Here is a 15,381-nt window from a genome sequence, read left to right as displayed (position 1 = left end):
GAAATGCATGTTTCTCCGGCTATGTGTACTTTTCCTGTATCTGTTGGAAAGAATCAAAGTTCTATTGCGCGTTCGGTAGGGTTTACATGTGTTTAGGCTTAGTAGTCCTGGCGAAAGTTGGGTAGGCAGTTCTCTAACCCTTGGGATATGCCCTAGAGGAAGGTGGGGCTGTCACACTACACCACAGAAAAAACTAACAGTGAGAACTCGAAATAAAAAATTTTTATATGTACGCTATGAATTTCTTTTATTCTAATTACTTTGATATTAGAAATATTATAATGAATAAATGGTTAAATTAAATGCCTAATTGAATTTATATAAAAATTGAGAATTTAGAAATATCCTAGAATGGTGCAAAATTCATATATATATATATATATGAATCAAATAAACATATGATATGCATATTGTAATTTGAGCAATTTGAATATATTATATAGTTGAATAAGTTACATGACTAATTAATTTTCCTTAAAGCCAAATGTGTGGAAATCTACTAAATTGATATAAGCGAAAATTTTCAAGGTACATATAAATTAGAACAAACGAAATTTTGAGTCAATGTGTGAGACAATAAAATTATAGCCTCGTAGCAAATAAATGAACTAAAATTAAAGGACCGAACTAATCTTGGGGATTCGGTTAAACTACCATGCAATTAAGGAACTAGCTACAAGAATTTTGACAAAACAGGAACCGAATGGAAGCAAGGCAACTATCTGCTGTCTAAACGGTGGAAAGGAAAAAGGAGTAGGAGTTGTTTGATAGTTGGGCGGTGGGAAACCTTTATTTGGACAGCTGCCAGGAAGGAACTTACCACCGAAACTGTTGAGTAAGCAGCGACCGAATGAGAGGAACTTGGAATGATCAGCCACCGAATGGAGAAACATTGAGTGATCAGCTGAGTGAAGAAGTACGCTTAATTCTCTTCCTACCAACCAAGCATTAGGAACAAAACTGAGAGAGAGAGATTCGGTCACACCCATTTTATCTCAAAAACCCAACCGAGTGAGAGGAAAAGAAAACAGAGAACGAAGCTTTCTTTCCTCTTCATACCCAAAACCGTGAGAAAGAGTGAGAGTGAAGGAGCATTTCTGGTTCCTTCCAGCCACAACCGAGTGAGTAAGAGAGCTGAGTGAGTGATAAGAGGAGGAAGCTAACTTAGAATTTCATATATCAGCTACCATAGTGAGGAGGAACCGAAGCTAGGAGCAATCTGCCACTAGTAAAACTTAGCAGAAAAAGGTAAGAATCTTGTAACCACCCTTTTATTTCTTGAATATAACTGAATATATGGGCTTCATGTTAGTTTAGCAAGGAATAATAAGTTTTAACCGAAGGGAGATCTGATAAAGAAGAAAAATTGGAACTGGACTGAAGTTGTAGGAAGTAGGAACCGAGAGTTGTTGTTTGTTGTTGCAGCTTGTTAACCGAAAGTATGGAGTAATTTTCTGCTACAAGCTTAAACTATATGTTATTTCCTTGTCTTACCTAAGTAACTAGAGCAGAGTTGATAGCTTGAGTGAAAACTTTGCTAAGATTAGCTGGTAGTTTCTATCTAGCTGACCGAGAGAGGAAATACGAAATTTTCCAAATTTCTTGACAGATTTTGGGTTCCAAATTCTTACGTTGAAGCTTAATACCCTGCATAATAGTTTAGTCTCAGCATGCATGTTAGATTGAGTGGGAAATGAAGTAGATAATAGAGAAATGTCTTGCTTAAAAAAAAAAAAACTGAGTTGCTGCCAAAACTTTTCCAGCATGGCTGAAAGAGAGAGTTACACTTCATATCAGCCTTTCTTTCGAAGTTCAGCTGTAAAATTTTATACTTTCTGTTCAAGATTACTTTGTAGCTTGCTAATTATGTTTTGCATGTTGAGTTGAAGTTAAAACTGAAGAAAATGTGAAGAAAGAACCGAATCTTTAAACTGTCTTATGGCTGGAAGATTAGTTAGCAGATGACAGAATAATTTTGAGGTTCATGATGGAATTACTTGTTGAAATGGTGGGTTATCTGCTATAGTTTAGGCTGGTTAGATGATATGTTGAGTGATTAGTGTTTAAGCAAGTAGACCATGAAGATTTGTTGAACATCTTAAATTGATATTGCTGGAAATCTTGCTGGATGGCCGAAACAGTGAAGAGTTGGGGTTTTCTATGAACTTTCGAAAATTCTAGGATAGTTTGTTGTAATAATATATATATTTATATCAGTTTGTAACATCTTGATCTTGTTTTGAATACTTTAAAGAACTTAAAACATGAAGGACTAGTGAAGTGGAACATATAAGACTAGTATGTAATTCATAAACAACCTAGAGTTTAGTTAGTTTTAAAAAGGAAAATGGAGTATCTATAAGCCATAATTAATATTGGATTGAGAAAGTATATTGGTTTGAACATTATACAAGTTTATAAACTTGAAGATATGTATGTTTCATGGTTTAAAAATAATAAAGTCAATAAGTTCGAAAATAAAATGATGAATAAATATTGAGAATGTTATATTGTATATTTTAAAGCCAAACCTAATTCGAATAATTTAAATAATAGGCGAACATCTACAAATTGTAAATTTACCATGGAATTATATATTTATCTCAGGAAATAGCTGCGAGCCAGGAAACAAACCCGAGGCTCGAGAGTAAATTATTTGGATAATTGGTGAGTGTTTTCCGAATTTATGTGTTAAACTGCTTATGTGTACCTAAGTGCAATTATATGGCAAATGTGTTTATTATGAAATATTGCTAAGTGATTCATTGTGAAGTATTTTCAATTGTCTCTCGCCTTCTAAGTCGATGGTGTACTTTATCGCACTCGTCTTAGTTGAGCTTGAAGGTCGATAATTGATCGAGTGATATTGTAAGTGTGCATGACTGTAAGCCGAGTGTGTACTTTATCACACCGGCTGAACTGGGCCCCAAAACCCTCTGTTCAACAAACTATTCGAGCCAGCAAAGGGCTTGGTCGAGTAGGACGGTAGCTTTGGGTAAGTGTTGTGGTATGCTCGAGTATTACCACGGAGTAGCAGATTACTGATATTGATATGGCCATCCAAGTGAGGGAAGTGTTTATTGTTTTGGAGATTATAAGGAGGAGTTCGGCGGAGTGTGTAGTGCATTGAAGTGGCTCTAATGCGAGCACCGTATCCTTTTAAAAGTGATTGTACAGTGAAATGTGCACTACTTGCTTAATTGTATTGATTCATGTGATTATTAAATGTTACTTGCATGGAAACCTCACGGGCGTAAGCTCACCCTTTTAGCTTTGTTTTCCTTACAGGAGTCGGAGATTGAAGAGTAATTGGATTGAACTAGAAAGTTATTTTGGAAAGATCCGTTATTTTGTGTATATAGTGTAGTCATCGTCTCTTTTTAATTTTGAGACGGCTGAATCTTTTGTTTGAGTTGGTGTGATATTAAGAATGGATATTTAGAACAAGTATTTAGTTTCTTTTATTAGACAAATTTATGTTTCAAGTTTATTGGAGTTGTACTTAAGAGTGAATGTTCAGTTGTCCAATGGTAATGTTATCTCTGAAGTTAATGTGAGTGAGTGAGTCCTGGCGAGAGCCAAGCAGGCGATCCGCTAACTTCTAGGGTATGCCCTAGGAGAAGGTGGGGTCGTCACAGGTGGTATCAGAGCTCCTATCGAACTCGTGCCGTAAGAGGGTTTTCGGACTGTGGGGAATGGCCTATTAAGTGTTGAACTAATTACTATTGCCAAGGGAATTAGATATGTATGTTGGATTGGAATCTCAAATATAGGTGATTTACACTTGGGACTGGCCAGGCTGAGTTGTGAATCATCTTATTTTCGGATTCTTGTACTCGAGTACCGAATATTACATTTAATGGTGTATTTGCAAACTAGGAAGAATTTGCATTATGACGTGATCAGAAATCATGATTTAATTTGAAGAAATAGAATTAAAGAGACCAAGGCTAGCTTTTGAAAGTTAAAAAGTGAAGAGCTAATAGTGAGATCTTGAAGATTAGTGCCAACTCTGTTTTAAGATGAGTAATTTTACTAGTCGTTCAATGGTAAATGGAATACATACCATCTCTTACCCAAAATATAAGTTTAGACTTAGAATTTGAGTGAAATAGTAGTTTAAGTAAGGACCAGGAGCGTCCTTTCGGCAGTATGTTCTAGGGCATCGAATGGCTAGTCACTGTGATTGTTCAAGAATTTACTTCTATCTGGAGCGAGTGATACTCTTTTAAATGGGTAAAAGACAGCAGTTAGTAATAGCAAATGAGCGAGCTTATATTAGACTGTAAGAAATGAGGAAATTCATAAGGATGTGACGTGACAGGATTCTAGAGTTGGAAACTAATATGAAAGAGGAACCTATGGAAGACTGGAAGTAGAACCAAAAGAGGAAATTGGGTCTGGTGGAACTGTCCAAAATTAGATTAATGAAGTTTAAGTTGAATCTAAACTAAGGGATAAGCTATTAGCCATGTGGTTATAATAATTTGTGTATTATTGAATTGTTTTCCTTCATGTTATAAAGATTGAAGTTTGAGTTATGTATGAAAAAGTGGGACTATCAGTGAATTGTTTGGCTTTTAAAGATGTTTGAAGTTGGTGTGTAATGTAATTTATATTGTGTGTATGTAATTTGATGATCATGTGTTCATTTGTCATAATACTGTAATATTTATTAGTCCTTGGGATTAAATAATTACTAACTTGAGTGAAATTTAATTTGATAACCAAAGTGGTGTATAGAAACTATGAGATTAAGGTTGGAGAAAAAAGAGAGAAGAGATTGAAAGTTGAGCTTATAACGATGTTATAATTGTTGCAAGGGCCAATGGTGTTTTCTAAGATGGATTGTTGACAAGGATACTGTCAATGGAACATTTAGAAGGAAGATCATGAAGAATCTAAGGGTAGTGTTACCGACTTTAAGGAAGCATCAATTGTGAGTGTGAATTCTGAATGGAGAAAATATCATTTCTAGGGCATGATATTTCAAAGACAGGAATTGAAGAATAAATAAATTCCATAGTCATAGTCCTATGAGAACATCATGGAATGGAAGAAATAACATAGGAACTGGAAGATAAAAGTGCAGAAGGAATACTCGGAATTCTTACGATTAAAAATATGAAATTTCGAGGACGAAATTTTCTTAAGGGGGGAAGATTGTGAGAACTCGAAAAAAAAATTTATATGTACGCTATGAATTTCTTTTATTCTAATTACTTTGATATTAGAAATATTATAACGAATAAATGGTTAAATTAAATGCCTAATTGAATTTATATAAAAATTGAGAATTTAGAAATGTGGCGACTCCACTTCCCCCTAAGGCGAACCAGAGGGTTGGCGGGCCGTCTGCCTAGCTCTCGCCAGGACTCACACAAGCAAACTATCCAACTCCTTCCGAAGAATAACGTAAACTATTACAACACCGTTTCCTTCCAAATAGGCTGAAGACTAAAACCACATTAACTTCAGAGATAACAGCATTTTTAAAATAGCCAATCGTCGACTCTTAAATACCTTACGCATTACAAACCAGGCAACAAAAACATACAATCCAAATACATTAGTACAAGCCAAATAACAATTCCAGGGTTTACCCTTTTCCAGCTTCAAGCGGCAATCCAAAATAAAAGATACAATGTTTAACTCAAACTACATGCATAAAAGTGAAATTAGATTTTAAGTCTTGCTCAAGTGCCAGGACCTGTCAAGGAAAACAAATGAACGTGGGGTGAGCTAAAGCTCAGTGGTGCCCCAAAACATGCAATCACGTAAATCAAACAGCGAGTAACAATTTCACAAATTGAACAATTAGGAAAGCGTATAATAGCACAAGATAGGATACAGGGCTCTCAGGAGCCATTCTCCACGCTTGATCAAAATTTACCATAGTTGACCCTCTGTCAACTCTCACTACCTAAGGTCCATGTAGATCTTTTTATTTTTCTTAACTCCGACCACCAATCATTCCCCTTTACCCGGCCCGAACGCCAAACACGAGAGTGGTAATACTCGAGCATACCTTAGGGACTGGTCAAGGAATTCATCCAACGACGTTACGTCCAACAAGAGATTAGGGACTAGTCGAGGAATTCATCCAACGACATTACGTCCAACAAGAGATTAGGGACTGGTCGAGGAAATACTCGAGCATACCTTAGGGACTGGTCGAGGAAATACTCGAGCATACCTTAGGGACTGGTCAAGGAATTCATCCAACGACGTTACGTCCAACAAGAGATTAGGGACTGGTCGAGGAATTCATCCAACGATGTTACGTCCAACAAGAGATTAGGGACTAGTCGAGGAATTCATCCAACGACGTTACATCCAACAAGAGATTTGTGACGCCTCGAAAGAATGAGTGTGAGAACCCGAAAATTTTCTAAGTTTCTAGGGTTTATTTTATTAATCGCCTGCCTTTTCTACATTTTCTTTATTAGAAAATTTCTCCAGATAGTTTTATGGGTAAATATAGTTTGAAAATAATTTTTCTAGTATCGATTAGTTTTTGAGAAATTAAGAGCTTATACCGGACGTGGGACCCGCTAGTGTGATATAATTTTGGTGACTAAGTGAATTGTGTGCTAAGTGTTATTATTTTACAAGGTGCTAGGAAATGATTAGAGGGTGGTTATATGATGTAACCATTGGAAGCCAAAGGATTAAAGAAAATACTAGAAGGGCCAAGTGTCACAAACCCATTGCAAGTTGGACCTTTGACTAAGACCATGATTTCTTCTTCTTATCTTGACCAAACCTTTTGTTTTCATCATTTCTTCTTCTTGTAAGCATGATGGACGAAATTTTGAGAGAAAGAGAGAGAAAATCCAGCATCTTGCACCTCAATTTCTTCCTCCAATCTTGAGTTCTAACCGATTAAATTGCAAATCACTCCATAAAACTTGCTAGCTAAGGAAGATTGAAGCTATTGGTGGAGTTGTTTTGGAAGAAAAATCCCTAAGCCATCACCTTTCTTGATATTTCAAGGTATCATGTCTAACCATCCTTTCTTTGATCTTGATTTTGTTAAATTAATGACTTGTGATGGCTAATGAGATGTTTTAGTGGAAGATTAGCACTTGAATGCAAAAATTTCCAGATTAGGGTTTTCAATTTCCCCAATTCTGCCTGACACTGTTCATCATAGTTAGAGGCCAAATTGGCCTTATCACAAAACATGAAAGTTGTAGAGAATGAGGTTTTATAGTTGGCTACAAAATTTCAGCTCAATACAAGTTCGGTAGTCTGTGAAAAGACCAAAATACCCTTGCTGCCCTGTTTCTGTCCGAACCTGGAAATCAGCTTTGGTAATTGGTTAGTTTGACTGGGAATACTACTGATTTGGTTGTTGATGTCTTCTTACGAATTCTAGCCTTGTATCTTAGCTTTTAAATGGCTTTGGAATTACCTGATTTGGAGTTGTGTGTGCTGAGTTATGACTGAATGAATCAGGACTGCCACAGTGAGCTTCTAACTAGAAAATCTGGGGTTGTTTTGGTAAATATGACCTAGTTAGGGTGAGAACTGGAATGAGTTGTCCTCATAAAAGTTATAGGTCTTTGTCTTAGATTCGAAACAGTGTAAAGTTCACCTCAATCCGATAAGTGTAACTTCAGTTGTGGTTGTTACGCCGTAAGGTGTTTTATCACCATGTGTTGTATGTGAGATTGTACTTGACTTGAGATGATTTGGGAATATATTGTAGGTTGGAAATGAAGCATTTATGGGGAAATGCTGTCCGAACGTTGAGAATGTATGATTGCTTTGAGTTTGTGATTTAGGGTTCAGACTCGGGCAAGGTAATGATATATGATGGATGGTTTCTGAGCCGTGGAGGTGAGTGACCCTAAACTGTTTCCAAAGTTACTCTTGAACTGTTTTCTTGCATTATTTACTCGATTGTATCTCATGCGTGCTTGCATGTGACTTCATGACATGATTTGGCTTAAATGAGTACTTAGAATTCGTGTGCTAAACACCAACGTCTCCACCTCTGTGTACTGTTCATCTGGAGCAAATGGCTCCCTCTCTCACTGTTTACTGTTACTGGATCTGTTTGAGCGTTGGGTGTTTAAGTGCAATGATTTCACTGGCTCACGAGAGCAATAAACGTACATTTGATCTCTGAATCATGACATCATTGAAATGAACGATGGTGAAATATATTTGATTACTGATTTTACTGGTTACTCACTGAGCTTTTAGCTCACCCCAAAAATGTTGTATTCCCCTCCACAGGGCTCAAGGCGAAGGAAAGGCTTGTAGTACTAATTCACGTGATTGGATGGCATATATCTTGTACAGTTTATTTTGGATTTATTTTATGTAATAGTTAGGCTAGTGTGACTATTTGGAATTGTAATGGATGTAAGTATACATCCCACGCTTGAGAATTAGTTTCTGCTTCTCTTATGATTTGTAATTCTTGGAGAATTTGACGTATATTTGAGATTTATCTTATACTTCATTGGAGGACTGTAGTGAGTGAATGAGTCCCGGCGAGAGGTGGGCAGGCGACCCGCCAAACCCTGTGGTACGCCTTAGGGGGAGGTGGGGCCGTCACAAGATTACCATGTCAGGGTAAGAGTCCTTTCCACCCTTAAGGTGTAGTACACTCCCCTGCCTAGTAATTAACAAGTGCAAGCATGTATTTATGAAAACATTTCAAGCAAGTCACCACTTGAACAGCTAGTGTGATAAAGTACACGCTGCTCACTTCGATGGATCAGAAACCATTTTTTTTCCAAATATCACATATCAAGTCAAGAAAGCGCTTTAATCAAGTAAGCATAGAACAAGCAGGAACACTCACCAAGAGTGAAGTCACAGATCAAGCTGGGAATCGAAATCCACGTCCTCGCTAAACCCTAGAAAACCAAGTTTTAAAACTATAAGTTTTACTATACAAGTTCTTGGTTTACGTATATAAAAGATTATCTAGTATACAACTAGTTTATTTTCTTGAAATAAATCGACAATCCACTTAAAGTTAAAAGTAGTAAAATATTTCGTATAGTTTCCTTAAAAATACTTTTCTTTCTAGAGGTGCAGCTAAATCTAATTTACTTAAAGTAAGTTTTCTTGCCGAGCAAGTTTTCTATGTCTTTTATTTGAAATTATTCAAATCTAGTGTTTTTACAAATTTCCTCTAAAACAACTGGTCAAGGATAATTTTATGAAAAACTTAAAGTTTGGAAGTTAATGCAATTATTCCCTAAAGGTAATAAAACTAGTTTAAGTAAAGGAAAACATTAACTAGTCGGCAAGGTTTTAAAAGTCCTGATATTAAAATCTTAAAATGAACGTACTATACTATATATAACTTGCTATTAAGGCAAAATATTCCCACAAGGCTTGATTTAAAGATACTTGAATTCAAAAGACTAAAATGGACTTCACGATTCCAATTCATTTGCACATTGTATTCCAAGATGCCATTATAGTTAAAACACAATTCAAATATAAATTTCACTAGGGCTTCATCAATCATTAGCCCTAAGTCTCAATAGATTTCATTCAAACAAATTTAACAAAGGAAGTCCACGGTATCAAAACAATTCCAAATCACCAACCATGGACCTTCCAAATACATTTCAGCCAACTACAAGAACAAATTCATCAAAAATTAAATTCTTGCAAAAACTACTCAAGGGGCCAAGAGCTTCATCAATCATTAGCTCTTGACAACAAATAAACACTTTCAATCACAATTCAACCAGCTTTTCAAGTGTTACAATCAATAAGATAAACATGATAACTAGCACAATATGATACAAGACATTTTACTTAGAATTATAGCCAATTATCATGAACATTTTCCAAAACAATATAAGAATTCCAGCTCCTTTCTCATTTAGCCATTAACCAATTTTTCCAGCAACAAGACTTCGACCTTTTACACTCCCAGCTTATCATGCAGATGGTAATTATTATAATTACGGGGTATCTTAAACAATGACATGAAATTTACAGCTTATAACATAATTTTAGAACCCAAAATTCGCAAAAGAAAACTGGAAAATTCTTTTCTTCTTCACTCGGCTACACTGGAAAAATTCCAGCAGCTTAGTCAATCATTAATCCGGATTGTCCTCGGCTGAATCACTAAATTATGTACTCAAAACTAACATGCATGACTAATAAATGGAACTACTATCAATTCCAGTCCAAAACAGGGTCGGACACCAACAACATTCATCCAAAATTCCAGAATTTGTTCAACTATTTTCGGATGACTTGCATGCAGCAGATTTTTGTTTCATTTTTTTTTCTTGTTTGATCCGAACTGATTAACCTCATGCATAGCATAATCACCTAGTTCCTAGTTAGCTAATCACCTATCTAAGCTCAGATTATCACGATCAAACAAGTCAAGGCTAAAATTTCCAGCTCAAGCTCACGGCAAATTCCAAATTCTTCCGAAACCCATTTTCTGGTAACTCAATACTTCATCCAAACGCACAACCCTCACATGCATGCCTCTAAACAGCTTCATCAACCCATAAACAACTCATCTAAGTCCAGAAATTACCTCAGCTTGAAGCTTAACACACTCGGCCAGCAGCAGAAATATTTTTCCTCTCTTCTCGGCTTTGCTCACGCACGCGAGGATGGTTGGTCTGAGTTCAGTAATTGCAGCTGTGGTGATTGTGATTGAATTGATCACGGCTGGTTGAAGGTGAAGAATGAAATGGCAGCTCTCGAGTGATGGAGGAAGTAATGAAGCTCGCACGGTTATCTCTTGCTCTCACCCTCTCTCGGACAGTTCAAGGGCCGAAACTCGCACAGCTCTCTCTCTGATTTCCTCTCGTCGATGATACCAAGGCAGGAGGTGAAATGAAATGAAATGGTGTTATGGAATGTTGGAGTTGCTGAAATGGAAGACAAGTCGCGGATGAGGGAGGTGGAGTGTGAGTGGGTAGTGGACTGTATATATTGAAGTGTTTGGAGTGGAGCTAAGTCGGCACTTGGAATGGAAGGTGCTGGAATGAAAATATTGTGGTGAGTAGTAGTTGTTAAAGTGGAGAAGGGAACGAGGTCCTTTTGTTACCTTTTCGGACCAAAGTCTCTCGGCTGTTTCTATTTTGGGAAGGTTAGGGTTCCAGCAATGGCAGGCCTCCAGCCGCCAGGAGGGGGGCTTGGCCGTTCCTTTGCTGCCGTGCTTCAGCAGCAGCCAACGCCATCCCCTTGCAAGGTTAAACCCGCTGCCCAGTTCAAAGATGAGCCGGCCGTCATGTTCTCGGAGGAAGACATAGCAAAGTTGGCGGCACCCTTCAAGTTTGCTGTCGTGGGGAAGTTCTCCTATGGGCGGCCGAACCTTGACGCTATCCGAAAGTCCTTCACAACTATCGGTTTCACATCCAGTTTCACCATAGGTCTCCTAGACCAGCGGCATATCCTGATACGTTTTTGTTTGGAGGAGGATTACTTGCGGTGTTGGACGAAGGGGCTGTGGAGTATTGCTGATTTCCCCATGCGTACCTTCAAGTGGACACCAGATTTTAAAGTTACCAGCGAGTCCACTCATGCGCCTGTCTGGGTTGCTCTAGAACATCTGCCCATCCACTTTTTTGACAAAGTCTCGCTGTTTTCAATTGCTGCTGCCCTTGGCAGCCCTTTACAAGTTGATGCTGCGACTGCTAATTTGGTTCGGCCCAGTGTTGCACGTATCTGCATCGATCTGGACATCTCTAGGGAGTTGCCTAGTCGCATTTGGATTGGGACGGGCAGCCATGGTTTCTGCCAGCTGGTAGCATATGAGAACTTGCCAGCATACTGCTCGCTTTGCTGCAGCCAGGGACACTCCAATACGGAATGTCGACAGGGCAGGCGTGGGAGTAGGGGCGGTCCAGGCGGAGGAGAGGTTGTCAGGGCTATGGAGGCACAGGCTCAGGAGGGGAGGAGCGCCGCTGCTGCCCAGCACAGGGATGCAGTTTTGCAACCAGCATCCATGACTGGCCTCTTGACGGCGACAGATGCCGCGCCTGTTGGGGCTGATATGGCCTTGCATACCCAGGAGAGGGTCGTTGATGCGCCTTTGAAGGTCACGGAGAACCCATCAGCCTTGGGGATCATTTGTGATGATACGCAGCTCCATTTGGGTGAGCAAGAAAAGGTATCCTCCCAGGGATCTCTCTCGGATGGAGAGGATCAGCCAAGAAAGGCCGCACCAGATAAGGCTGCGCTGGTAGCCTCCTTCCAACAGTTCAGTATGGCTTTGGGGTCGCGGTTACCCAAGCAAATTGCTGAATGCGACGAGGCCGGCTTCACCATGGTACTCCCGCGGAAGTCGAGGAAACGAAGGGTGTACAATGCTATTCCCCGGTAGATTCTTACGCGACAAGCTTCTAAAGCCGTCGAGGTACCCCACATTTCTTTACCCAATGCATAATCTCCTCATTTGGAACGTTAGAGGAGCGACGAACAATTCTTCTGTTCGTCGTCTGCGGGCTTTGCTCTGTCTACATCACATTGCTATTTTAGTTCTCCTAGAACCTATGGCAGACACATGTAACATAGAAACCTTGCGTGTGAAGCTTTCTTTTGACTTTTGCTTGCTTAATTCCTCGAATAAGATTTTGGTTTTTTGGCATTTTGGTTTTCATTTCCATGTGCTGTGCAATTCGGAACAATTCCTCCATGTTATGGTCGGCCACAACTCTTGGACTGAGACTATTAATGCGTCATTTGTTTATGCCAAGTGCACCAGGGCCGAAAGGCGTATCTTATGGTCTGAGTTAAGCTCCCTCGCTGGGTCGATCTCCCGACCGTGGCTGGTAGGGGGGATTTCAACGTTATCGGCACACTGGCAGAGTATGTGGGCCGATCGACCCAAGACCTTGGGGCGATTTCTGATTTTAATGGTGTAATTTCTGACTGCCACCTCCAGGACCTCCCTTACTCCGGAAGCTCTTACACATGGTCAGGTGTTAGAGCCGGTGCCAGGATTTAGAAGCGGCTGGATAGGGTGCTTGTCAATCAGCACTGGCTCGATTTCTTGCCGAATACCTCTGTCCAACATCTCAATCGTGCCACCTCTAACCATTCGCCCTTGTTAGTGAGTCTGCGGCTTGCAGCTGCTAGCATTCCGAAGCCATTCAAATTCCAGTCGTTTTGGGTTTCAAGCCCTGGGCTCTTGCCGCTGGTGCAGAGTATTTGGGATTTACCCATGCAGGGGTATGGTATGTACCGCTTGGCTTTCAAGCTAAAGCGGTTGAAAACATGTTTAAGACAATGGAGTAGAGAGCAGTTCGGGGACATATTTCAAACCATCCGGCAGCACGAGGTTGAGGTGCAGCAAAAGGAGGTTATGTACGAAGCTAGCCAAACAGTAGAGACGAGGGCAGAACTTCACCACGCACAAGGTCACCTGTTACAGAGTTTAAGTGTTCAAGAGGACTACTGGCGACAGAAGGCGCGCTTACGCTGGGTGAGCGACGGCGATTCAAACACAAGATATTTCCATGCTTTTGTTCGGGAGAAGCGATCGAAACTTGCCATACATCGCATTAAGGATGAGGGAGGGACATGGCTCGAGGGTGACGACCGAGTTGGAGAGGAGGCAGTTAGGTTTTTTCAACAGCTCCTCACAGCGGAGGAGATCAGGGATGTTGAGGAGCTACTGGTCCATATACCGGAGCTTGTGTCGGCGGCTCAGAATGGGGAATTGATGAGAGAAGTCACGATGGAGGAGGTAAAAGGGGTCGTGTTTGACCTGGATAAGGATAGTGCCCCGGGTGTGGATGGCTACACTGGCCTTTTTTTCCGCCATTGCTGGGACACTGTGGCTCTTGATGTTTTGGCAGCAACGAGAGACTTTTTGGCTGGGACCCCGATCCCAAAGGGTATTGCTAGTACCCTAATTGTGCTGATCCCGAAGAAACCAAACCCAGCTACATTTGCAGATTTTTGTCCCATTAGCCTATGCACTTTCATTAATAAAGTTTTTACGAGAGTGCTTGCTAATAGATTGCGGGCTATTCTCCCAGGCCTTATGTCTCCTGAGCAATCTGCGTTTTGTCCAGGCCGCGATATTGCCGAAAATGTCCTCTTCACCCAGGAAATAATAGCATCCATCAACAAGAAAGCCCGGGGACACAACTGCATCTTCAAATTGGACATGATGAAAGCCTTTGACAAAGTATCCTGGGTGTTTCTGCAGCGACTCCTTCAGAAGTTTGGTTTTGATTATAGGTTTATCTTGCTCGTTTTGAACAACCTCTCTCAAAGTTGGTTTTCTATGATGGTGAATGTGTGACAGCCCCACCTTCCCCTAACGCGAACCAAAGAGGTTAGCGGACTGCCTGCCCAACTCTCGCCAGGACTAACGGTGCAGTTTAGAGCGATCTATCTCGTTCCGGAACTTATAAACGCGCGTAAACAAGGCAAAAGGGCAAAATAACCCAAAATAAAAAAAAAAATGAAATTCGAAGTCGGTCATGAATAGTAACTGACCCGTCAGAACGCAACCAAATATTGAACAAACATTCACATCTTGAACTTTAGCAAATACAATCCAAAGTGACATACAACAGTTGTCAAAAGTGAATATATACAAGGTTTGCCAAATTGAAAGTGAAAACGGCCCTAAAGTTACATTTAGGGTTTCACTTCATACACAATACAAAAAATATACATTTAGTTCATTCGGCAACCATCTATCAAGATTCATTCCAAAAAAGTCATATTCCTATAAGGAAAACAAAAGAAACGGTGTGAGCTAATTGCCCAGTGAGATACTATCACTTACACAACCAAGTGCATATAAGCATCAAACTTTCAATCAATATAATAAAAATAAGCAAAGGCACGCGTCAAATATGGTGATAAAAGGATACAGATGGCTCTCAAGAGCCCTTTTCCTTGTTTGCATTTCTTGATCGAACGTCATTGACTCTTCGTCAATGTTCAACAACAACCAACCGTAGATTCCACTTTACTTCCATTCCTTCCACCTAACATTCCCCAACGGGGCCCGAAATCCAAACACTTGCATTGTGGTATTACTCGAGTAAACCGGAATTGAGAGTCTCTCATACTACAAGATTCCATATAACATTGCCCCAAGGCACATTAATTGGCACGACCAAGCCCTCACCGGCTCGATTCAATCAATTACCAATGGGGTTGAGCTCATTGATAACATTTGTAGTCGTTGGAGACTCGTCCAAACGACACCAAGTCATGCATTTCATTTCATATAACATCTCATATAACATTCCAATAACTTTTCAATAACATGCGAAACAATAAGTGAGAATGATAAAGTACACTCTCACTCCAATGAATTAACATTCAAAATCTCAAGTTCAAATATCAAAGCCATATAATAGCACACAAGTGAGTAGTACACTCACCAAGCTAGCAAATGTG

At 39.7% G+C, this 15,381-nt stretch overlaps 1 protein-coding gene across 2 annotated transcripts; it reads left to right on the top strand.

Annotated features, from left to right (window-relative positions):
• Nucleotides 1–749: 749 nt before the first annotated feature.
• On the top strand, nucleotides 750–14,409 carry LOC140016261 (uncharacterized). Of its 2 annotated transcripts, none has more exons than XR_011822612.1 (3): nucleotides 750–1,248; nucleotides 2,608–2,667; nucleotides 3,289–3,556. XR_011822612.1 is itself a non-coding variant. In XM_072069775.1 (3 exons), exon 3 carries the CDS (start codon nucleotides 11,117–11,119, stop codon nucleotides 12,335–12,337), a length of 1,221 nt encoding a protein of 406 aa, XP_071925876.1. In that variant the 5' UTR covers nucleotides 750–1,248; nucleotides 2,608–2,667; nucleotides 7,715–11,116; the 3' UTR covers nucleotides 12,338–14,409. The 2 variants fall into 2 exon arrangements, 1 of the variants encoding a protein (XP_071925876.1); XM_072069775.1 differs by lacking the exon at nucleotides 3,289–3,556 and adding an exon at nucleotides 7,715–14,409.
• The last annotated feature ends 972 nt before the right edge of the window (nucleotides 14,410–15,381 follow it).

Source organism: Coffea arabica, chromosome 10c (genome assembly GCF_036785885.1).
Source record: "Coffea arabica cultivar ET-39 chromosome 10c, Coffea Arabica ET-39 HiFi, whole genome shotgun sequence".
In the NCBI taxonomy this organism is placed as follows: Eukaryota; Viridiplantae; Streptophyta; class Magnoliopsida; order Gentianales; family Rubiaceae; genus Coffea; species Coffea arabica.
Note: the sequence above shows the minus strand (reverse complement) of the source record. Positions and strands in the feature narration are given on the sequence as shown.